Source organism: Leptonotus elevatus, chromosome 4 (genome assembly GCF_054856555.1).
Source record: "Leptonotus elevatus isolate MCC_2025b chromosome 4, RoL_Lele_1.0, whole genome shotgun sequence".
NCBI lineage: Eukaryota > Metazoa > Chordata > Actinopteri > Syngnathiformes > Syngnathidae > Leptonotus > Leptonotus elevatus.
This window is the reverse complement of record NC_141242.1, coordinates 14,897,048-14,917,825: the sequence shown is the minus strand read 5'-3', so window position 1 is coordinate 14,917,825 and position 20,778 is coordinate 14,897,048. Positions and strand designations below refer to the sequence as shown.

General features: G+C 40.0%; 2 protein-coding genes across 3 annotated transcripts in view; one reads left to right on the top strand and one right to left on the bottom strand.

Moving 5' to 3' along the window:
- nfat5a (nuclear factor of activated T cells 5a) overlaps nucleotides 1-16,196 on the bottom strand; it is a 33,856-nt gene extending 17,660 nt beyond the window's left edge. The window contains exons 1-2 of one of the 2 annotated variants that reach the window (XM_086073632.1): nucleotides 15,853-16,196; nucleotides 1,869-1,997 (exon numbers count right to left, since the gene is read on the bottom strand). In XM_086073632.1, the coding sequence (XP_085929758.1) occupies nucleotides 1,869-1,997; nucleotides 15,853-15,925 (202 nt within the window). In that variant the 5' untranslated portion in view covers nucleotides 15,926-16,196. Of the gene's footprint in view, nucleotides 1-1,868; nucleotides 1,998-15,852 lie in introns of those variants that run through there. The other variant, XM_086073633.1, reaches the window with a different exon arrangement.
- Nucleotides 16,197-18,789: 2,593 nt separating this feature from the next.
- Nucleotides 18,790-20,778, top strand: part of wwox (WW domain containing oxidoreductase) — a 181,701-nt gene continuing 179,712 nt past the window's right edge. Inside the window, exons 1-2 of the mRNA XM_086073320.1 lie at nucleotides 18,790-19,006; nucleotides 20,405-20,522. Coding sequence (XP_085929446.1) covers nucleotides 20,416-20,522 — 107 coding nt within the window. The 5' untranslated portion in view covers nucleotides 18,790-19,006; nucleotides 20,405-20,415. The remainder of the gene's footprint in view (nucleotides 19,007-20,404; nucleotides 20,523-20,778) is intronic.

Sequence of the window (20,778 nt, the reverse complement as noted above, 5' to 3'; positions counted from 1 at the left end):
TAATCCATCTCTCGCCATCAACAGGGATAGGCAACAGCACACCCGCAAGCAACCTTAGTGATAAGCGGTATAGAAAATGGATGGATGGATGGAAATGTAATTACTATGTACTGTAGTATTTGTGTCTTGGATGTGGCTCTCTGAGGTGTCTGGCTAAAGCTTGGTTTATGTTTTTTGACACATGCACGAGGGCCGTGCGGCGAAATTATTTCAGCAACAAGGTCCTGCGTGACCCAAATTTTCCACACCACACACCTAAAATCTTAACAATTCTAACTGTGTGCAGTCTTTCGTGGATAAGCATGGCAAGCAAGAGCTGTTGAAAACAACTTTTTTTTTTTTTTTACTGCCAGAGTCTTTGTTTTCATTTACTTTTTTTAAACGTATGTAGACTGTTCACCCTTATATTTGTTTTAAACAGTATTATATTTTGTATTGTTCCTGTAAAAAATCTGTTCAAATTTTTTTTGAGTTTATATGCCGTTGACGCTCTTCACTAGCCTGCCCCTATAGTCAGACAGACTATCGATTGACAGCAGGAGGAAGCCAGAGAATATAAATGCTACAAAAGTAGTGTTGGCCTGATTCCAGATGTCTAATTTCCACGCAAAAGGTACATGTCAGGCATAAACCAAGCTTTATTGAGTGGCATCAGGAGTTGCGTTGAGTTGAGTTGTCTGGTTATTGTGTGTGAGCGTCTGAGTGGGAGTTGTGGCTGACATCAGCTCGTTGGTAGTGTTCTAATTTTGTCCTTGCCCATATGTGAGGGAATTACAATACATCAATTGAGGGCTGGACGATAGGGCCAAAAAATTTAATCTAGATTTGTTTTTTTCATTCATTCTGACAATTAGGATTTTAATTGAAGAAATAAAACCAACAAATGTTATTATTTAAAGATAGTTTGATTTCTTTAAAAAAATTATCCTGTAAAATGTTCAGACAACAATGTTTTAAATCAGTTTTAACATAAGCCTAACATTAATAGCTTTTGCAAAAACATAGGTATTCATAGCTTGTGCATAACTTGCTTAAATGCCACAGTGAAGTAGTTAGTACTGTAACTTTTGTAAACACATCTTGTAAACCACCAATCCAGCATTCAGCCAATAACATTTCGATGTAACAGAATTTAAGAACAACTTTTAATAATCCAGAAAAATAGTATTTATTTATATGCACCTCGATTTCACGATTGAGCTTATTTTCAAATTGTCAATTTTTAAAATGACAAAAAACTAATCAAATTTATTCTATTTGTTGCCCAGCCCTACATTAATTGTTACATATTTTTCACACTTTACCCGAGCCTCGAGCAGAGACCTATCTGATGCTCGTCCGTAACTCGAATTTTGGCTCGACAACAAAACTCGACCAAGTGGCGCTCATAACTGGAAAGACACGCAGGTTGTGGTACGTGTAAGTCAAGTTACCACTGGATCATACAAAGAACAATTGCCTGTTGATAATAAACTAATACTATGGTTAAAATGTCTAATCCCTTTTTTGAAAGTTGGATGGTTAAGAGTGGCATGCAAACATTGGCGTTGCAGTATGGATGAACATGGCATCCTCAACACAAAGACTATAAGTGAGCCATGCCTCTGCTGCTATGACTGCAACAACAAGTATTAGAGGGTATCTGAAATCAGAGTGGTAATGAGTTGAACAGCTATGAAGGGGACCTCTAAATGGATCATATGGTCACACATTAGTTCGTCTTGGGAACCGGTGACAGGGTAAAGTTGCCCTTCGTCACCATTTAAATTAATATTTTTATTCCTGCTCTCCCACGATTATTGGAGAACATCGAACAAGTGGAACCTGATCCCAGGTCATGGCATTCGTCGGCCGATTCGGTGGCTCACCTGCAGCCAAGGCTGCTGATGAAGGAGGCCCCGCCTCTCCCCCACTCTTCTGGCTCATGGTGGTTGGGACGGTCTGGGTGGGTGGCTGCTGGAGCTGGAGCTCTTTGGGGAGGAGGTCATATACAGACTCTGAAATAAAAGATACGGCAGATATATCATGTTTTAAAAAGGAAGCAAACATTTCCTACGTCTACAAATTCTCCTGGTGAAACTGGAACAACAAATGGCATCCCAGGATTAATACAATTATCCACCAGTGGAGCAGTTTAGTGAGTTGAAACCCAGAGAGACATTCCTGGATACTTGATAGCAACGTGATTCCTAGAAACCCATTACAAAGCAGCGTGGCGCCCATGGAATAAACCCCGCTCAATGGCCTACATAGGCGATTAGGTAGTCTGGTTGCTAGGAGAATGGAGTGTATCAAAACCCTGGCATGGCTATTTCAGCTGTGCATCAGCGGCGCCAGGTATGCGTAGTAGTCATCTGATACTCTCCAATCACTGAGCACCGGCATAATGTTGAAAGTGACAAGACACATGATCTTCAGTGACATCAGCAACACCACTGACAGATGGACACAGCAAAGTTATTGCCAATAACATTAACATCTTATACAAAGAAAGAAACAAAACAAAACATTTAAAAAAAAACAAGGCACCATTTCCATGCCTGTTATTTATGTAAAGCTAATCTGTTTTAAGAAGAGTCATCTAAGCGCTGCATGCTTGCGTCTAGAGGGATTTAGGTTATTACCAGCAGGAAATTGCAGTTTCTCAAAAAAATGGCATTGGATTTATGAAGCTTCAAGTGCCAACATTTGAAAAACCCAGCAACAATGGTGCTCTTAAATTAGAGGTAAAAAAAACCAAACAAACACACAATACGCAATTTTATGGTCCCAGCAGTAACTGATTTTCACAGTAACCTTGAACTGCCCAAACAACAAAGGCACAGGGTTCAAAATAAGGTGCAAAGACGTTGTCCAGCTAAATTCAACATGAACTCAGTCTTGATAATGACCCCTTTCATTTCAGAGCCTTGTGTATAGGGTTGGAGGTATGTGGATGTGCTTTTAGACTACCTTAAGACTATACCTAATGAGAAACAATCTACTGTATATGCAATACACATTTGTTTTGCATGACGTAATCAGGACAGCGGAAATTCCCTTTTGCCAAATTTGGTCTGTTACATCTGACCTATATTGTGAGTCCTGTGAGGAAAACAGTGTGGACGACATGTGATATGATGATGTGTCAACACTGGATTAATCCATGTCATTGCGCCGGTTCGACTGGAGCGCATGGCACTTGAGAATGCTTAGAAGCATTAGCCAAGAAACATAAAAAATTCATTTTATTTATATGGCCCGGAGGAGTTTGACATAGCGGAGGTCAGCATGGATGTCAACTTTCTAGAGCTGACACCATGCAGTTTATTCTAATTGAGACTAAATCAACACCTTAAAAGTCCCTGTAAAGTTATTAATTAAATGTCTTCTAAATATGACACTCCATTGAGAAGAGCGCTGTTAACCCTGCTAAATGTGAATTTAAAAAACACACACACACACACAATGCCATGAAAAAGTATGTGCCGCTCCTTCTAAAATGTTTCCCCTCTTAATGTTTAAGATAAACAAACAAATGTAATAATCAGACAAAGAAAACCTAAGTAAACATAATACAGTATGTATTTTTTTAAATGGTGACGTGATTTACAGTATTAAGGAAAAAATTCGAAGCTACCTGATCCGGTGTGAAAAAGCACTTCGCCCAGTTGCCCACATTTTTAAATTGTGAATTTACTGTGGCTAATCATATTTTTCAAAATGAAGTCGGCCAAAAGATCTTAAAAAGCTGCAACAAAATGCCATGCTACCAAAAAAACAGATGGGAAATAAAATAATGGACAGCTAGCATTCTGGAAAGGGTAAAGTCATTCTTAAAGCTTTAGAGAACTGCAGCGAAACACGGTGAGCGCCATTGCCCACAAATTGTGAAAGCATGGAACAGTGAACCTTCCCAGGAGTGGCTCCTGGCCAGCCTACAGAAATTACCCTAAGAGCACAGAGACAACTCATGCGGGAGGTCACAAAGAAATCCAGGACAACGTCTAAAGAACTGCAGGCCTCCCCCGCCTCAGTTAAGGTCAGTATTCATGGCTCAACAATGAGCAAGAGACTAGGCAAAAATGACATCCATGGCAGAGTTCCAACTTGGCGAAAACCACTGATGGCTAAAATAAAATAAAGGCTTGTCTTACCTTTTGCACATCTGAATGATTCCCAAAGACTTTTGAGAAAATATTCTATGGACATACAAAATGTAAGTTGGACTTTTTGGAAGGTATGGTCCTTACATCTGGTGTAAATGTAACAGCATTTCAAAAAAAGAAAATTACCTCCAAAACACTCATTCACCACCTCGCCAATGGCAAGTCAGTCGCCGCATTGGCAAAGGCCAATTTGTCTGTCAAAATTGCTCTTTGGGAACCCACGTCTCTTAAGTCCTGGCTACCAAGCATAAATGTCCATAATATACAAAATTGCACAATTTTCAATGCTGCCAGTGGTGCACATGATTGGTTACAGTAAAAGCAAAAACATTGCATTTCTTTACAATTGTATTCTCTGTGCAGCCCCACTAGTCCCAACGCGGTAATGTGATTAATAATGCATTTGTGGAAAATTAATGAAGTAGGGATGCATGATAATGCTATTTTATAGCTAGTGCTAATGCTATTTTATAGCTAGTGCTAATGCTATTTTATTAGAAAGTGCTAATGTCGATAACGATAAGTAAGCCGATAATTGTTTGCAAAATTAATTAGAATACTAATATACTTTCTAGTCCTACTATAAGTCTAACGTACAAATACATTGAAACATTGTATAAAGCACCATGAAGCTGAATTTTATTGATATCACTGCTTCAAGGACAACCAGTATCTCATTTTGAGTTTGCCAAAATAGTCATGTTTTAAAAATGCAACAAAAAACCGAGGGTAACATTTTGAGGAGACACAGTAAATAAAGCCCATACTGGCTGCCATGTCGCCATGATGCATGATGCATCTTCTGTGTCGCGTGCATTATGACGTCACAAATATGCAACACTACCATAGGAGAGGGGAGGGGTTGAGGAGTTGGGGCACAACTTGAGCCACAAGTGGCAAGTCTATTATTATCGGTGGATTTCTTTATTATGTGGTTTACCTGTATGATGTCAAATTGGTCTATATAATTGCCGATAATTATCAGCCACCGATATTATCGTGCATCCCTAGAATAAAGCAACAAGAGCCACCCGTTTTTATCCATAAATGGCGGTGGCCATTTTGCCACATGCTGTCAACTAACAATGACATCAGTTGCTTATGGCTGAAATGATCATATAAAAAAAAATTATTGTCAGGGGGGTTATATTGCCTTTTTTAATGAAAAAGTAACAAGTCTATACTAAACCACATCATTGGAAATGGAAAGCCAGACAAATCCCCCAGCAGCTTTGGAATTGTTTAAATTTTACATTTCCTGTCTGTTGATAAAGTTGGAGGAATGTTTTGGTTTTACTTGTGCATTTGTTTTTATAGCTGCCGGAAGATATCTGTACAAGTTTAGGTCAAGGAATAAGCCAACGCAAGGTGGAAGGATGACTGACTGCATTTTAGACAAATTAATTGCCTCACGTTAGAGGCTCGCACAGCTGATACGGCACATGCCTAAAACGTTTTGTCAAGCAGCAAGGTCACTGGTCCAGTTTTATTCGTTGCAGCTGCCTTTGTGGTTAAAGTAGTGGATGCCAGTTGAATTAGGCTATTCACAAGGACAATGTTTTTGGTGCACATAATAAATATGCAGCTTAAGAATGCATCCCTACACCAAAAAGCAGCAAGTTTAATTATATACTCTTGAACAAATACACTTGAGTCTAACAGAAGACAAAAAACAACTCATTCCTCTCAAACCTGACAGATATGTCTGTTTTGACTACTTATCTCTTATATCTCTCCCTCTCTCACACACTCCCTCCCTCTCGGACGGAACACTCTACTGGGTGAGAGTTGCTGCTGGTAGATACTGGCAGAAAATGATGGTCAATGAAATGCCAGATGACATGCTTTTAAAAGATGGCTTGCAAGTTGGTCTTAAATTTATTTGTGTATGTTTTGGGTAACTACATTTACAGACAGCCATCTGGGACTAAGCAAGCCAATACTTGCTACAGTATATATTAATTTTTTTGTATGTATGACTGTATAGTTTACATTGAAAATAAATGTGTTGTAGTTTAGTCATACCAAAAAAAATAAAAATAAATTCTGTCCACCACTACCTCCCACCCCAATTCAAAGCACTGCATTTAATTTTGCCTCAATTGCGGTTACTGTAGAAAACGCAAATACACTAAACAAAAAGCGTCACGGAATAACTGCTGACTGACTTGTTTAAAGAAAGAAAAAAAAATATGACAAACACAATAGCTGCATTTGAGGTGCACGCAAGGAAAATATATATCTAATCTAAGCACTGTAAGCAGTCTATGTAACCATTTGCTATATATGCATGTATGTATAATCTGTGTATGCTATAAGCAGTGTTTCCCACACCATGTTAATACTTGAGCGGGTCACCCAAGTAAACTGGCCACCACCCAAAATGTTTTCAAGAAAATGTACATAAAATATATATTTTTAAAAACGTGTTGCGACTGGATATACCGCATGTAATGTTAGTTAGTGAGGCTAGAAGAGACATAGTAACAGGACTGTGCTTGCTCACACCTTTTGACTTGTCGTGAGTAATAACATGATCCCCGAATGTGTGTGACTGATACTGATGTTTTGAGTAAATAGGGGAAGTCATGACAATTCATCAAATGACTGCTGATGACTGTATGAACATTTAAATGATATTATTCACAATATTATGTACTGGGTTGCAATTGGGTGGCAACCAGTTCGGGCCAGGGTGTAGCCCGCCTACTGCCCGATGCCAGCTGGGATAGGCTCCAGCTCCCCCGCGACCCTTGTGAGGAATAAGCGGTTGAGAAAATGGATGGATGGATTATGTACTGGGCATTCAAGAGCTTTTATAGTGAATAAGCCAAACACAGAAGTGAAGTCAATCTAAAACAGGTAAAAGTGCCACAGGCGCATGGACACTGGCATGTTGATTGACAGACGGTGGACAATGGAAAAAACAGGCTCAACCCTATTTCTGTTGTGTTAAAGCCCCCATGGTATTTCTGCTCATTAACAGCGCTCTACTGCATGAGTGTTTCACACACATTTGTTGCTAAAAATAGAAGTGTGAACTGCGCAATGCAATTAGGCGTCCGTGTTCAAATTTAAAGTAAAATTCAGCCCAGGACGAAAGGGTGACCTGCATGTAATTGGCTTCTCATGCATCATACTTGAGTTCCCTTTTCTAAGCTTTCCTTCTTTCAATATGCTCAGGAGAATGTCAGCTAAGTGTGAATCAGTGAATGTTGATATTTTGCTTCAATATTAACAAAATAATACTAATTGTACTGTTTGCTACAGTCTGCTATTCCATCAAAAAATAGTTTTGAAATAGTTTTTCAAAGCTGAACCGCAAAAACTGTGTGATCCACCTGAACACACGCACACACACACACACACACACACACACACACACACACACACACACACACACACACACACACACACACACACACACACACACACACACACACACACACACACACACACACACACACACACACACACACACACACACACACACACACACACACACACACACACACACACACACACACACACACACACACACACACACACACACACACACACACACACACACACACACACACACACACACACACACACACAACAAAATGGCTGCACGCCTGACCTTAATCACTGGCTCCATTCGTTTTGGCTGAGGTTTCTCTGAAGAGAGCTCAGAGTTGTTTTCCCTGCACCAGAGAGACCATTACCTGCTCTTTGTTTTCACTGGAGAGCACGCACAGTTCACCCTCTTGGTCGGCCTTTCTTTGAGTCGTAAAATGCTCAATGCTAAGCTAACTGTTGAACTATCCACAACAGCATGAACTATGATACAATTTTAATATTGCATATTAAGAGATCTGAGGCTTCAGTACACTATTGATTGATTGATTGATTTTTATTTGCTGATGACAGAACACAATCAAAACTTCCAATCACTCAGTCTGGTACCACCCGAGGATAAAAACACAATAAAGCCAGAGGGCTTATTTCCATTGTGGTCCTCGACACAGAATAACCCGAACGAGCTTATTCTGAGCAGTTTGCAGTTTGTTCTTTAATATTTGTGCGAGATTTGTACTGTATACTGTAGCTGTATAATCAAAGTGGCTCTGAATTAGCGACCCTGCCAGGATATGAAGAGTTGACTCATTTAAGAACGTTGCTTTCCTTGCAAGGAATTTAATTCTTTGATTAATTTAAGTGAACACTTTCAGTGCCATCACCAGTTAAGCACTTATCTAACACGTATCCAAGGTAATGACACATTCACCTATTTGCACCTTGTGGACTTAGCCAACCTTATTATACTAGACGGGCAGCTTTGATCTTTTTTGTGAGCAGAGGCTTCTACCTAGCAAGCCTCTCATGAAAGCCTTGTCGATTGACTTTTCTTCTGATTGTTGAAGCATGCACGTGTCCCAGATGCAGCAAAAGAGGTCTGCAAATCCCTTGATGTGATGTTCGAGTTGGCTTTTTACCAGAATTATCATGTCTTGTGGGTCTTGCTGATATTTTAGAAGGTCGTCCACTTCTAGGCAGGATTGTAGTAAATTTCTGTGTTCTCTAGTTGCAGATGATCTGCTTCACAGTGGAATGATGAAGCTCTTTTTTTTTAATTTTATTTTTAGATGACTTTATAGCTTTACCCAGAGACAGATGTGCTGTCACTACCCACTTCGTCCCCTGAGATTTCTCTTCCTCTCAGCATGACTGACCTGTATGGGTTCACCTGGGTAAGACTAAAGTGACGTGGTTTTGTCTGTTTCAGTCTGTGATGCACAATTTCTTTGCTAAAATTTCATTGGTCCATTTCAGTGGTTAGTTTAGCTACCAATGTGTCCTACCTGATCCTACTTGACTGCTTGTTTTAAGCAAAGCAGCTCAGGGCTCACTTACTTTTGCACCTACACGAATTGACCAAAAACTCTTTTTAATTTAAGTTTTGACTACACAATTGGTATAAAAAAAAAGAACAATGTATTGAATTGATAAACCTACAACTGTTATTTCATATACAATGTAAATATATATATATATATATATATATATATATATATATATATATATATATATATATATATATATATATATATATATATACACACATACATACATACATACACACGCCAGATTTCTAATGCAAAAACAAGAAAGAAAAAAATACATCAACGATCATGTGATAGATTCGACTTGGGTGAGCAGCTTCAGGGTCACGGAGCAATTGTTTACCGTCAGCTCACAAGCACCCTTCAGTGTAATCAAACTGTAAAGGCAACAGTGGCTCAGACAGATAGGGCAGGTATGATTGCCCAAATTTTACTGACATGCAATCAAAATTTAGCCAACAGGTGAGTAGTGTTAGCGAAATAAAGCTTTCCATGCACCAGTGTCTTCTAGTTAGTGTTGTTACGAATGTTGCGATACGTTTTTTTGACCCCCGATACTGATTCCGAGACCCAGTTTTGCAGTATCGGCCACGATACCTAGTTGTTGTTGTTTTCTCAACATGAAAATGCTGCCCCGCCATTGGTTCAGAGCATTCAAGGGCGAAAACGATATCTTGGCTCGGCATGCAGTGAAAACGTCACATATCAGAGAATGTCGTGCACGAGCAAGATACAATATGCTGCATCCAAAGTCGTTGGAAATAATGGCATCGTCATGTTACTTGTTAGTACTCGCCGATATTACTGTTTTAATGCAGTATCGGGGCCTTTTCCGATACCGGTATCGGAACTAGTTACAACTTTAGATGCAATGTGCCTCTTCCGCATGAACAAGCAGAAACTGAGAGGTGATTAAGCGATGGAAAGCCTTTACAATTTTGCTCATGTTGCACATAATCACCCTTCGCATTTGAAGGTATAATGTCTGTTTGGACAGAAGATTGATCAGATGAATTCATCACTATGGTTCAAGAGAGACCGGCATTGCATTACATTACCTCTAAAGGGAATGTTGATCGAGTGATGAAAGCCAAACTATGGAAAGACATGGAGACGCAACTGGATATACCAGGTAGGCTTTACTGCTATTTTACACGATACTCTGTAAAAAGCCCAAGGGTGTGCTTCACATGGGAGTACATAGTGAGTGAATTGTGAAAAAGAAAGCGATAACTAAACTTTACCTTTTGATATCTAGAACTTTCCGGTTGCCTTTTTCTAACAAGGAGTAATAGTGACTACCGCCACCAATGGTAAAGAGGGGTATCATATCTCACGCACACGCAGAAATTAGGGCTGGGCAATAAATCGAATTAATTCGATACATCGGCATTTTAAAAATCGAATCGTTAAAAATTTGCTAAATCGTGAAATTGAATTTTGCACAAGTGGCAGAGTGCTGAATGGGTGGTTTACAAGACATGTTTACAATAGCTACCAACTTTTTAATTGTGGCATTTAAGCACAAACTATGAATGCTAAGTTTATGTTAAAACTGATTTAGAATCAGTTATTGTTGTTGTTATAACATTTTGCACAGGAATTATTTTGGAATAAATGAAACCGTTAAATAAATGTTTGCTGGATTTATTAGATTAAAATCGTAATCGTCCTGAATGACTGCAAAAATCGAGATTTTATTTTTGGGCCATATGGCCCAGCATTAGCAGAAAGTACTTAATAGTCTGCGTCAGTGTCTGTTTTTTGCGGTCTGTATTTCCGTCATTTCTCCGGCGTGGTGTGCAGACGGTAAGGCCAACGCCACGGGCACTATGCGCCAGTCACATTTGGCTGACATCATTTGGTGCATGAAGGCCTTTAGTGATGGTCAATAATGGTGACTGCACCTGTGGGATGTGAGTGGATTGGATTATTTTGGAGGCCTGTCAGAAAGGTTCCAGGACTGGTGTCACATAAAATATACTGTATTTCAAATCCAAACGACATGTTTTCCCTTTGGAAATAATCCTCCTGGGATCTAAAGCAATTTCCTAGCCTCCTCAACCACACCTTCATGCACTTCCGGAAGGATTCTTCCGAAATCCTCTGCAGCAAGGCCATCTTGAAGTCATCAACGTCTTTAAAACAGGTCCCCTTGAGCTTGGAAAAGAGGCAAATAATTACACGGAGCCAGGTCAGTGAGTAAGGAGGTTACTCCAGCACGTTGTTCTTCTCTGCCAGGAACTGTCAGATGCTTGGGGCATTGTGAGCAGATGTGTTCTAACAGTTGAGCAGCCACAACTCGCAACTTCTCATACAAATGTTGCAGGGTCGCTTTGAAGACGTGCTAGTTGATAGTCTGTCCCATGTTGAAGGGGGAAAGTTTATAATTTGTAATGAGGGAAGGGAAACATGTCAAATGTTTAGATGAATTGCGATTCAGATGTGAACAAAGCAATGTACGCCAATTCCGCTGTTTACTTTTTGCAGCAACAACGTGGCCGACAATAAAGAGCTCATTAGCAATCGCTTCTTTTGTGCTTAACGATTTCACAATAACGTGAACAACATGACATTTCTATACTGTAACAATTTTTTTGCAAGCATAACAAAAAGCAATTTAGGCAACTGCTACTGGGCTGATCATTAACCCCCGAGGCAGTGGAGCACCAGTTAGTATATTATCAGGATATCATTATCATCGACCATTCATCACCTAAAACGATGATGACGATAGTTGCGAAATCCGCTTTTCTGCATATTTTAATATTATAAATATATCCTTCCACTGCATACTGTAGACCCCTTTGCCTCGATCTGTAAGAAATTGCGCCTGTATTGCTTCAAAAACACTCACTCTCATGCTCTGGCACGTTCATTTACAATATAAGTCTCCAGAGGGATGTCGGACCCAGAAGCGTCAACTGAGGGGGTCGGTCGGGGCTTTTGCAAAAGATCAATTGTACCAGTGACAAAAACTGATATTACGGTTCACTTGCCTTTATCTCAATATCCTGCAATCTATAATAGATCTGATATTGTTTATTGTAATAAATTGAATGTTGGGTAAAAAAATAATTTAAAAGAACATTTTAAAGAAAAAAAGCATATGACATCACAATCACAATTTTTTTAAGTGGGTTGGGGGTGGGGGGATTATATGATATTATTTTCCTGAATCGTTCAGGCCTAGTATTGTGCATGGCTTTAATAATCAAAGTTGACAAAGCACCCCCCTCTGAAATTAAACACTGCAGCTGTCAGGACTTTTGTCTACAACGTTTGAGGTGCTTCAGTTAGAATTGATGGCGGCATTTGGGTGGCACCCATGGCAACAAGTCCATTAGGTGTCAAGGGGATGCCAGACAGCCCAATGTAGTGGCAGCACCATTGTGAAATCTGTGCATGTGACTTGGATACTTCAGATTTGAGTCAAGCCTCACACCCCCAAAAAACAAAATAAAACAGATGTTTGTCATGCCAACAAAACAGCTTTGCTAGTGCTAGCTCACCCTCCACACAACCTCAAAAAACAAGTCAAGTCAAATTGATTTACAGTATATAGCCCTTAAACACAGAAGAATCTCAAAGGGCTTCACAGGCCATAGTAGACTCATTACTAACAACATCCCCTGATCTAAACAGTCCATGAGGGCAAGGAAAAACTCAAACTCACCCTCTCAATTTTTGGGTAGAACAACAACATTTTTGAAAAACGCACCTATTAGGGTATTGTGCTTTTTCTGTCCAAATGCCCTGCTCCTTCTAAGGCACCACATTAGTTGAGTAGTTAGTGCAAAGATTGGAAGACTCCAATTCCGGTAGAGGTCCGACAGGCTGGCAAGACAACACTGCTAATACAGTTAGTATTCCTTTTTTCCTCTCACCAGTAGTAGATGACTGTGATTGCACAAATGCAAGCCTTATGCCACGGTTGATTTAGTAATACCATGAATACTAATGGGACTGTAATATTTTTTATTTACCCTCAACATGGCGTGATATTACACTGACGGCAAATATCGATATTTCATAACAACACTCCAACGCAACGCATATAATGGGATTTACCCCATTGTCACCATCAGTACTTAATCTTTCTTGTCCTGATTGTGGGCGCACTAATCTAAATGGAGGCAATTACTGTAGGTGGAAGCAGTGGCTGGCGAAGAACAGTTCCCAAGTTTCCAATCAAAACTTCGGCTTTTACGAGTCATACAGAAGAATATTGGATAGTGTATAATCTGCAAGAACTTAAAAAATATATATAACAGCAACTAGGGATGCACGATATTTATCGAACCGATAAAATATCTGCTGATTTGGGAATAGATTACGTCATTTTTGGTCAGCCCGATAGGTACATTTTATCTGATGAAAAGGTCCAATAGATTTATTAAAGCCTGTAAACTGTTTGCAATGAGAGCAGCCACAGCCCACAATGGACGACCACGTCGTGCTGCTTACGTCATCCATCGCCGGGGGAAAAAACAAAGCAAAAAAAAAGACCGGGCCGGCCGCCGGCCTCGCGAGGACCACTTATATCAAACTAGCACGAAGCAATCAAAATGTCCTCACCAGTGTGGTCGTTTGTTTCCATGGCAGAAGATCAAAACATGTTCAACAAGGATTTCGATTCCAAGAGGGGGAAAGAAGGCTTCTGTGCTCACTGAAAACCCGTCATTGCGACGAAGCCGTTTTGAACGAACGTGAAGCAGCAGCTGCAGCAGCTAATGGCGCTAAGCTAACAACAATGTGCATGACTGTCCCTATGCAGCGTGCATTTGACAACTATAAAAACATTTCCAAACACGGTGAAAAGGTTAAAGCCATTAACGCCAAAGTTATGACACTCATAGCGCTAGACAACCTGCCTTTTTCTTTCACCAATGCGTCCCTCCCCGCCCTGTATGATGTTGCCACTCATCCACAGCGCGATCGACAACAACGGACTACACTTAAGTTTCACCGCAGTGAAGGGATGGGTGTTTTGGAGGATGCGTGTCATACTGTATGCACTTTTGTCTATTTATTTGATTTTGATATTTCAGAGTTATGGTTGACAAATGTTAATGCATATAATTTTACCTACCGTTCACCTACTTCATCCGCATGCGCTATTGCACTTATGGTTAAATGCATTCCTATTGCATACATACATTAATGTATTGTTTTTTCAGATAAACTAGTTGTAGTTCTGTATTAATTTTCAAATTAACTTTTTTGTTTTGAGTGATTATTTGTTAGCCATTTCATATGGTAAATGTTTGGCCAGTGAGTGATTTTGCAAACATTATTTTTAACAGCAAATAACCACAAATATTTGTATGATAGGGAATGAAAATAAATAAACATTTGAAAGTGACAAATTTGTTTGCTGTTATAATCAGAGCTACTAAAATATTAGTTTTTCCATTTCTGGATGCACAAATTGCAGATTATATGAAGACAATATTAGATATAAAACCATACATTTAGCGGTTATCGGTATCGACTATACAAAGCGGAAAATGATCGGTTATTGGTATCGGTAGAAATTTTTCACGTCGTGCATCACTAACAGCAACACTACGAATCTGCAATGCCAGCTGACAGTCATGACTGCTTTTACAGCAAAGTTCCACTTTGGGTCGCCGAGAACACAGAGTATCACCAAGTGACAATCTATTTGGGGTAAAAAAAAAAAACATTGTGTGGCGCCATCTTCAGGTTAAACACTGGGATAAACACAATTTGGTGTTTTTCCTCTCTTTGGACGAGCACGTACTACCCATGTCACTTCAGTGAGGCTGACGCCGCCCTCCGTAGCAAGTTGGAGTTGGATTAGTAGTGTTTGTGAACATCTTCGAACACCGATTTTCAGGTTAGTGATCTATTAGCATATCATTTGGATATAGTTTGTTTAGCATAGCTTGTGGTAGTATAGAAATTATTTTGATCGTAGGTTTCACTGCTGCTGTCAGCTCGATCAAGCTTAACAGTCAGTCCTCCAGGTAACGCCTCCCTTGGAGCGCCGTTTTCAAATATTAGTGATGGGTGGAGTAAGAGTCTGGTTGGGGGCTGAGTTGCACTTTAATTGTTTTATTTGTCAGTTACAACTGTGAGTGACAAATAGCTTGAACTTTGCCACCAATTTTAAAGTGAGCGCGAGAGGGACAACAGCCACAAATTAATATTGTAAAGCGTTTTCCAATAAGTTTAAATGTTCCAATGTGTTTAAATGTGGTCATGCATTAGAGCAATCCTGAAGGGGAAAGAAGATTTTATATGGTCTCACTATATCGCGGATTTGTACCATGGCTGGTGAGTGGGTCTGGAACGTATGCCCCGCTATAAACGGGGGTAAACTGTACATCAGAGTGCGACTTCCCCTCAGAGAATGCCAGGGTAGCTCCAAGCTAGTGATTAGTATGGGCGCCAATAGCTACCACGTATGTGTACTCCCGACTAATATAATCTGGAGCAAAGCCCACGAGAAATCCGTTTCAGGTAGATAAGAGTGGTGTCGTTATCGGAACTACAAGGCGTTCGAAGGAAACAAAAATCCACCGAGCACATCAGTCTCCTCCGCGCATGTGTCCTGGGAAGCTCAAGCACGCAGGTAGCCGTCAGCGAGCGAGCGAGCCAATTGGCGGCTAACTAAGTCAGCTAGCTCGGCTAAGTGGCTAACGGCGAGAAAAGCTAACCCCAGCTAGCTAGCAGCTTAACGGGGGCGAGCTAACGGCAAAGGGTGGTGGATGGAGGAGAAGGTATTATTACCCCTGATTAAAACCAGGGCCACAACCAGTTAGCGTCGCGGTTATTCAGCCGAGACTTACCTTTAGAGTAGAGGGATTTGGGGGAATTGAGGTCGAGGTCCGAGCTGAGGAGGGAGACAAAATCAGAGGGCATCGCAGCGCTTCATCGAGGGGAGGGGAAGCGGACACTCTTCGGCAGAAACCAAGTCGTTTTTCCACGGCCAGTGAATTGTGCGTCCCCCGGGGCGGAATGAGTCGGAATACGGCATCGAAACAGTACGAATGTATGGAACAAATTAGGGTACAAAAAAAGTTTTAATACAAAAACAAAACACCCCCGTTAAATAGCACGTCGCGTCAGGTTGTCTGTTGAGGGGAGACAGACACACGCACACAAATACACGCGCACACACACTACAGTTGAGGTCGGCCCACGTCCTGGTCCCGCCCCCTTGGCTGCGCATGCGCACTGGAGACGAATCAAATAGAGGGTTAGCAAAGCATTTCATCATAATGTACAATTTAGGCCAATAGAAGTTGGTTTATGAGTTTATATGGCAAGTTTAAAAATGTACTCAATATACCCATCTTAACTCTTACATACTATTAAATTTCCAAGCATTCATCAGCCAAGAATATCATCATTATAAATGCCTAAATCCAATTATGAACAAGGCTACAGATTAGAGATAGACCGATATGCTTTTTTCAGGGCCAATACCGATTATTGGTAGTCAGGGAGGCCGATAACCGATATTTGAAGCAGATATACATTTGCAGAAAAAAAAAAGTTGGTGTCAACATTTTTAATAATTAAATAATAATTAAAAACTCCAGCACTTGACTGCTTAAATGCCTTCAAGGTCATGTTTATTAAACAGCTTTTGTGATTTGCAACATGTTAAAGGTTTTTTGTTTGCCATCAGCTTTTGCACCATCTATAATGTGGCTTCCGCACACTAACTCCCAAATAGTCGCTAATTTGCGGGCTAATTTGCGGGCTAACTGTTCTAACGGCGGGCTAACCATTCACCCACACGCTAACCCCGGGATAACTCCCAAATTGACGTTAAAAAACAGCTATTAATTAGCCCGCGAGCTAACCTAACAGCCGTTAATTTGCGAGTTAGCCGGTTAGCTTGCTGGCTAATAGCTGCTAATTCGCGTGCTAACAGTTAGCTCGCGGGCTAACCATTCACTTGCACGCTAACTCCCAAATAGCTGCTAATTCACGAGCTGTTAGCTTGCGGGCTAACCGTTCACCCACACGCTAACCCCGGGATAACTCCCAAATAGCCGCTAAAAAATGGCTATACTGTTAGCTCGCAGGCTAATAGCCGCTAATTGCTGCTTATTGGCTGTTAACACTGCATGAGCAACCAATCAGATAGTGCTGTGGGCGGGCCAATGCTGCAGGGAGTCAACAGCTGCTGACTCCGAGCAGACGGAGCAGAAAAGCGTCCGTCAGAGCAAAGAGTTTTTAATATATCGGCCATCAAAACAAAAAAAGAGGCCGATGCCGATATTCATAAAATGCTGAACATCGGCGCTGATTATCGGTCTATCCTTACTACAGATATTTTCCAAATGTATTTGTAGCCCGTTTTATATTATATTAGTATATGGATTATGAATCCTTAATACTTTACAGAAAAAGCAAAGGCTGTGTCCGAATGTCCACACTATTCCCTATTGTTAGAAATCAAATCTTTGATTTCCTGCGTGTTCAAATAAAACTCAAAGTTGAGATCTCGTGAAGAAGTTTCTTGCAAGCTTTTATTATTCAGAAATTTCTAAAGACACTTTGAGATCACTTCTCAAAGAATTGATTTCTAACACTATATAGTGTATTATGTATGGGTCACATTTTGTAGGTGTGTCCCAAAAATATAATATGGCGCAAGCAATGCAAAGTGATGGTCACGTGATATGCAACAATTAAGGAGCAATTTTTTTTTATGGCAGTTGGAATCAGAACAGAATGAGGAAACGATATCTATATCTACTATATCTATCATTGTGGGACAATATGGTGAATGATTGGTTAGGGGATAATGGTGGACATTTGGACACAGTCAAAGTATAATGATTTTCTGTTTTTGTTTGTTTTACAAAAGTACATCCAATCGGGTATGGGCCGGTCTCATGTAAAGACATAGCGTTTACCATTTTGACAGACTGGCATAGTCCTGGATGTCTCCCTGGTGAGGTGTCACAAAGGGATGAGGCCCCAGAGACAACCCAGGACATGCTGGAGAGACTAATTAGGCCATTTCTCAATAAGAAGAATGCAGCGTACGGTCTCATGAACTCGCTAAGGACAGTCTTCATAAGAACTTACGCAAGAATTTCCCAATTTACCCTCACCGGCGCCCGGCTGTGACGATTTTCCGAGCCAAGATTTCACAAGTATCCAATTGATACTTCCTTGGTAAGATAGCCGACAAGAACAACCGCTGGGTATTCCAAAGGTTTGTGCTCTATGTGTACTTTCAATTGGAACAGCAGTTGGGCCACAACTGATGACTTTTCACAAAACCACAGGGATGTAACAACGGATCAGAACAATTGACAAACGGCTTATGTCTCCCGGCTGGCTTGGGAACGTCTTGGGATCCCCCCGGGAGGAGCTGGAGGAAGTGGTTAGGGAGAGAAAAGTCTGGGCTCCTCTGCTTAAGCTGCGACCCAGCCCCAGATAAGCGGAAGAGAATGGACAGAAGAATGGCATTGAAAAGAAAATACAAATAAATGATTAAAAACTACGATTCATAGTTATGCTCAATGTACTATAGTTTGGTAATTAGTGGGAGCTTTGTGCTTGTTGCTTTAATGATTCATTTCTAGGAGCAATCTTATTTATTTTTCAAAAAACTTCAAAGCCTTGTCTTTGAATGCTGCATGCTTATTCTCCATGTTCCAAAGAAGTTTTGATGACTTTATTGCCTCTTTTGAGCGTTTGTTGCGACATACTACACGAGTATAATTTACCCACATCTGATTTGGTGCATGCAAGTCAACCACAATAAACCTGTGGATTGCCGATATTGTCGCTCAAATACAGCTTTTGTTTTCTTGGAAGTTGAGGCTATTCTTCTCTATAGCTCTCCTAACAATTTTTTTTAATGTATTGTTGCTTGTTTATGTGCTTACTTTTTCCCGTAACAAATAACATGCCGTCCTATTTTTAGGCTATTGTACTCTTTTTTTGAGATTCTCCCACTTCAAAGACCCACAGGTACACGTATCTGTCCGAACTTGTGCAAATGTGATAGTTACACACAGACAGTTCTCTAGCCTGTTTCAAACTCCATTGCAAATTTCCCCATTCTGGGACTAATAGATTATTTTATATACACATTAATCTGTACATGATTTGGATCATCACCAGGCTGTTTCAAGCTTCCACTTGAACACGTGTTACCATGTTCCATTAAAAAAAAAAGAAATTCTGGCATGTGCTATTTCTAGACTGCCGCCATTACCACCATTTTTATTGATTTAACATATACTGGAATATTAAAAATAGATTTCCATAGACACAGGCCTAATTTGACTAGCTAGCACTTGTACAAAAGAGTAACATTTAAAAAAACATTTCTGTGTATTTTGTGTCACTTTAGGAAAAGTCGTCAAAGTGGCCGAAAGAAGGAGTGGGCTAAAAAACAAAACAAACAAAAAACATAAAAATGGTCCACTAACTAATCTCATTCCCCACTCCACGGCCCAGTTGAGAACCTGGTCAGAACCATAACCTGGTACAAGTAGAAGCTGTGCCTAAAAGGCAACAACCAGGCAGATTTCATGTTCGGGCATAGGTGGTGTCTAGTGTGAAAGGTCGAAACACTATCATTCAAAGGCACATAGATGATGTGTCCCTAAATCATAGTACATCATCTTTATGCCACTATCAACATCAAAGCAAAACTAACAGCTTTATTATTATTTATTTATAATATATTAATGAATCAATAATATAATGGAACATGTTTTAAATGTATATGTATGGATATGGAAGTATAATGTGCCATCAGATGACCATTTTTTTTTAGGAAAAACAAACAAACAACTAAACTAATGCACCTAATCTGACTTGAGGTCTTGAAGATTAAAGTATGATAAATTAAAAAACAAATCAATGATGAAATCATGTGATGGTACTACATCGTAATGGATAGATGAATATTCTACTTTTATCTATAGACTTCTGTCTTATTTTAACCCCCTATAACCAACCAGACACATAATTGGTCAAACCATTATTGTCAGAAATATGAAACGTGGTCATGTCAAAAGATTGAAAAAACATTTAATTCAAAATATAATAATTATAACTTGATAGCTAACATTATTATTATTATTGTTATTGTTATTAATTTTACACCAGTAAAATGTATAAAAAAAACAACATAAACGTAACATTCACTTGGAAATGACGACGACAACCAAACGTCGGACTTTTCTTTAGACTCAACATCCCATCAGGCACCGCGCGTGACGTCATTATGTTATTGCGGAAGTACCGGCATGCGCCGTGTTGCTCGGCTATTTTGTTCATAAGGTGCTTGGTGTTATTGTGCTCGTAGCTTGTATTAGTTATAGCTTTGTGTTTTTGTTCCAAATTTCCCATTTTAAGACGCTTATCCAATGGCAGCACTTAAGTACGCCGGTATGGACGATACTGACAGTGACGACGAGTTACCTCCTGGGTGGGAGGAAAGATCGACGAAGGATGGATGGGTCTATTATGCAAAGTGAGTGGACTCTTCTCAACCATGGTTAAATTAACAGTCATGGGCATGTGTTAGTATGCATTTTAAAAGTGTGTATTTGCAAGTATATTGCACGTAAATGAGCCTGTACAACTGTATCACACATCCCTTAATTTTGCGCCTGCAGTATAATGTCGTTTAACCCAATTGATGTGTTTGTATTATATTCCTCGAGCAAATACAACAAAATAGACATGATCCGATCACACTACATTCACTAACCTTTATCATTTGTGTG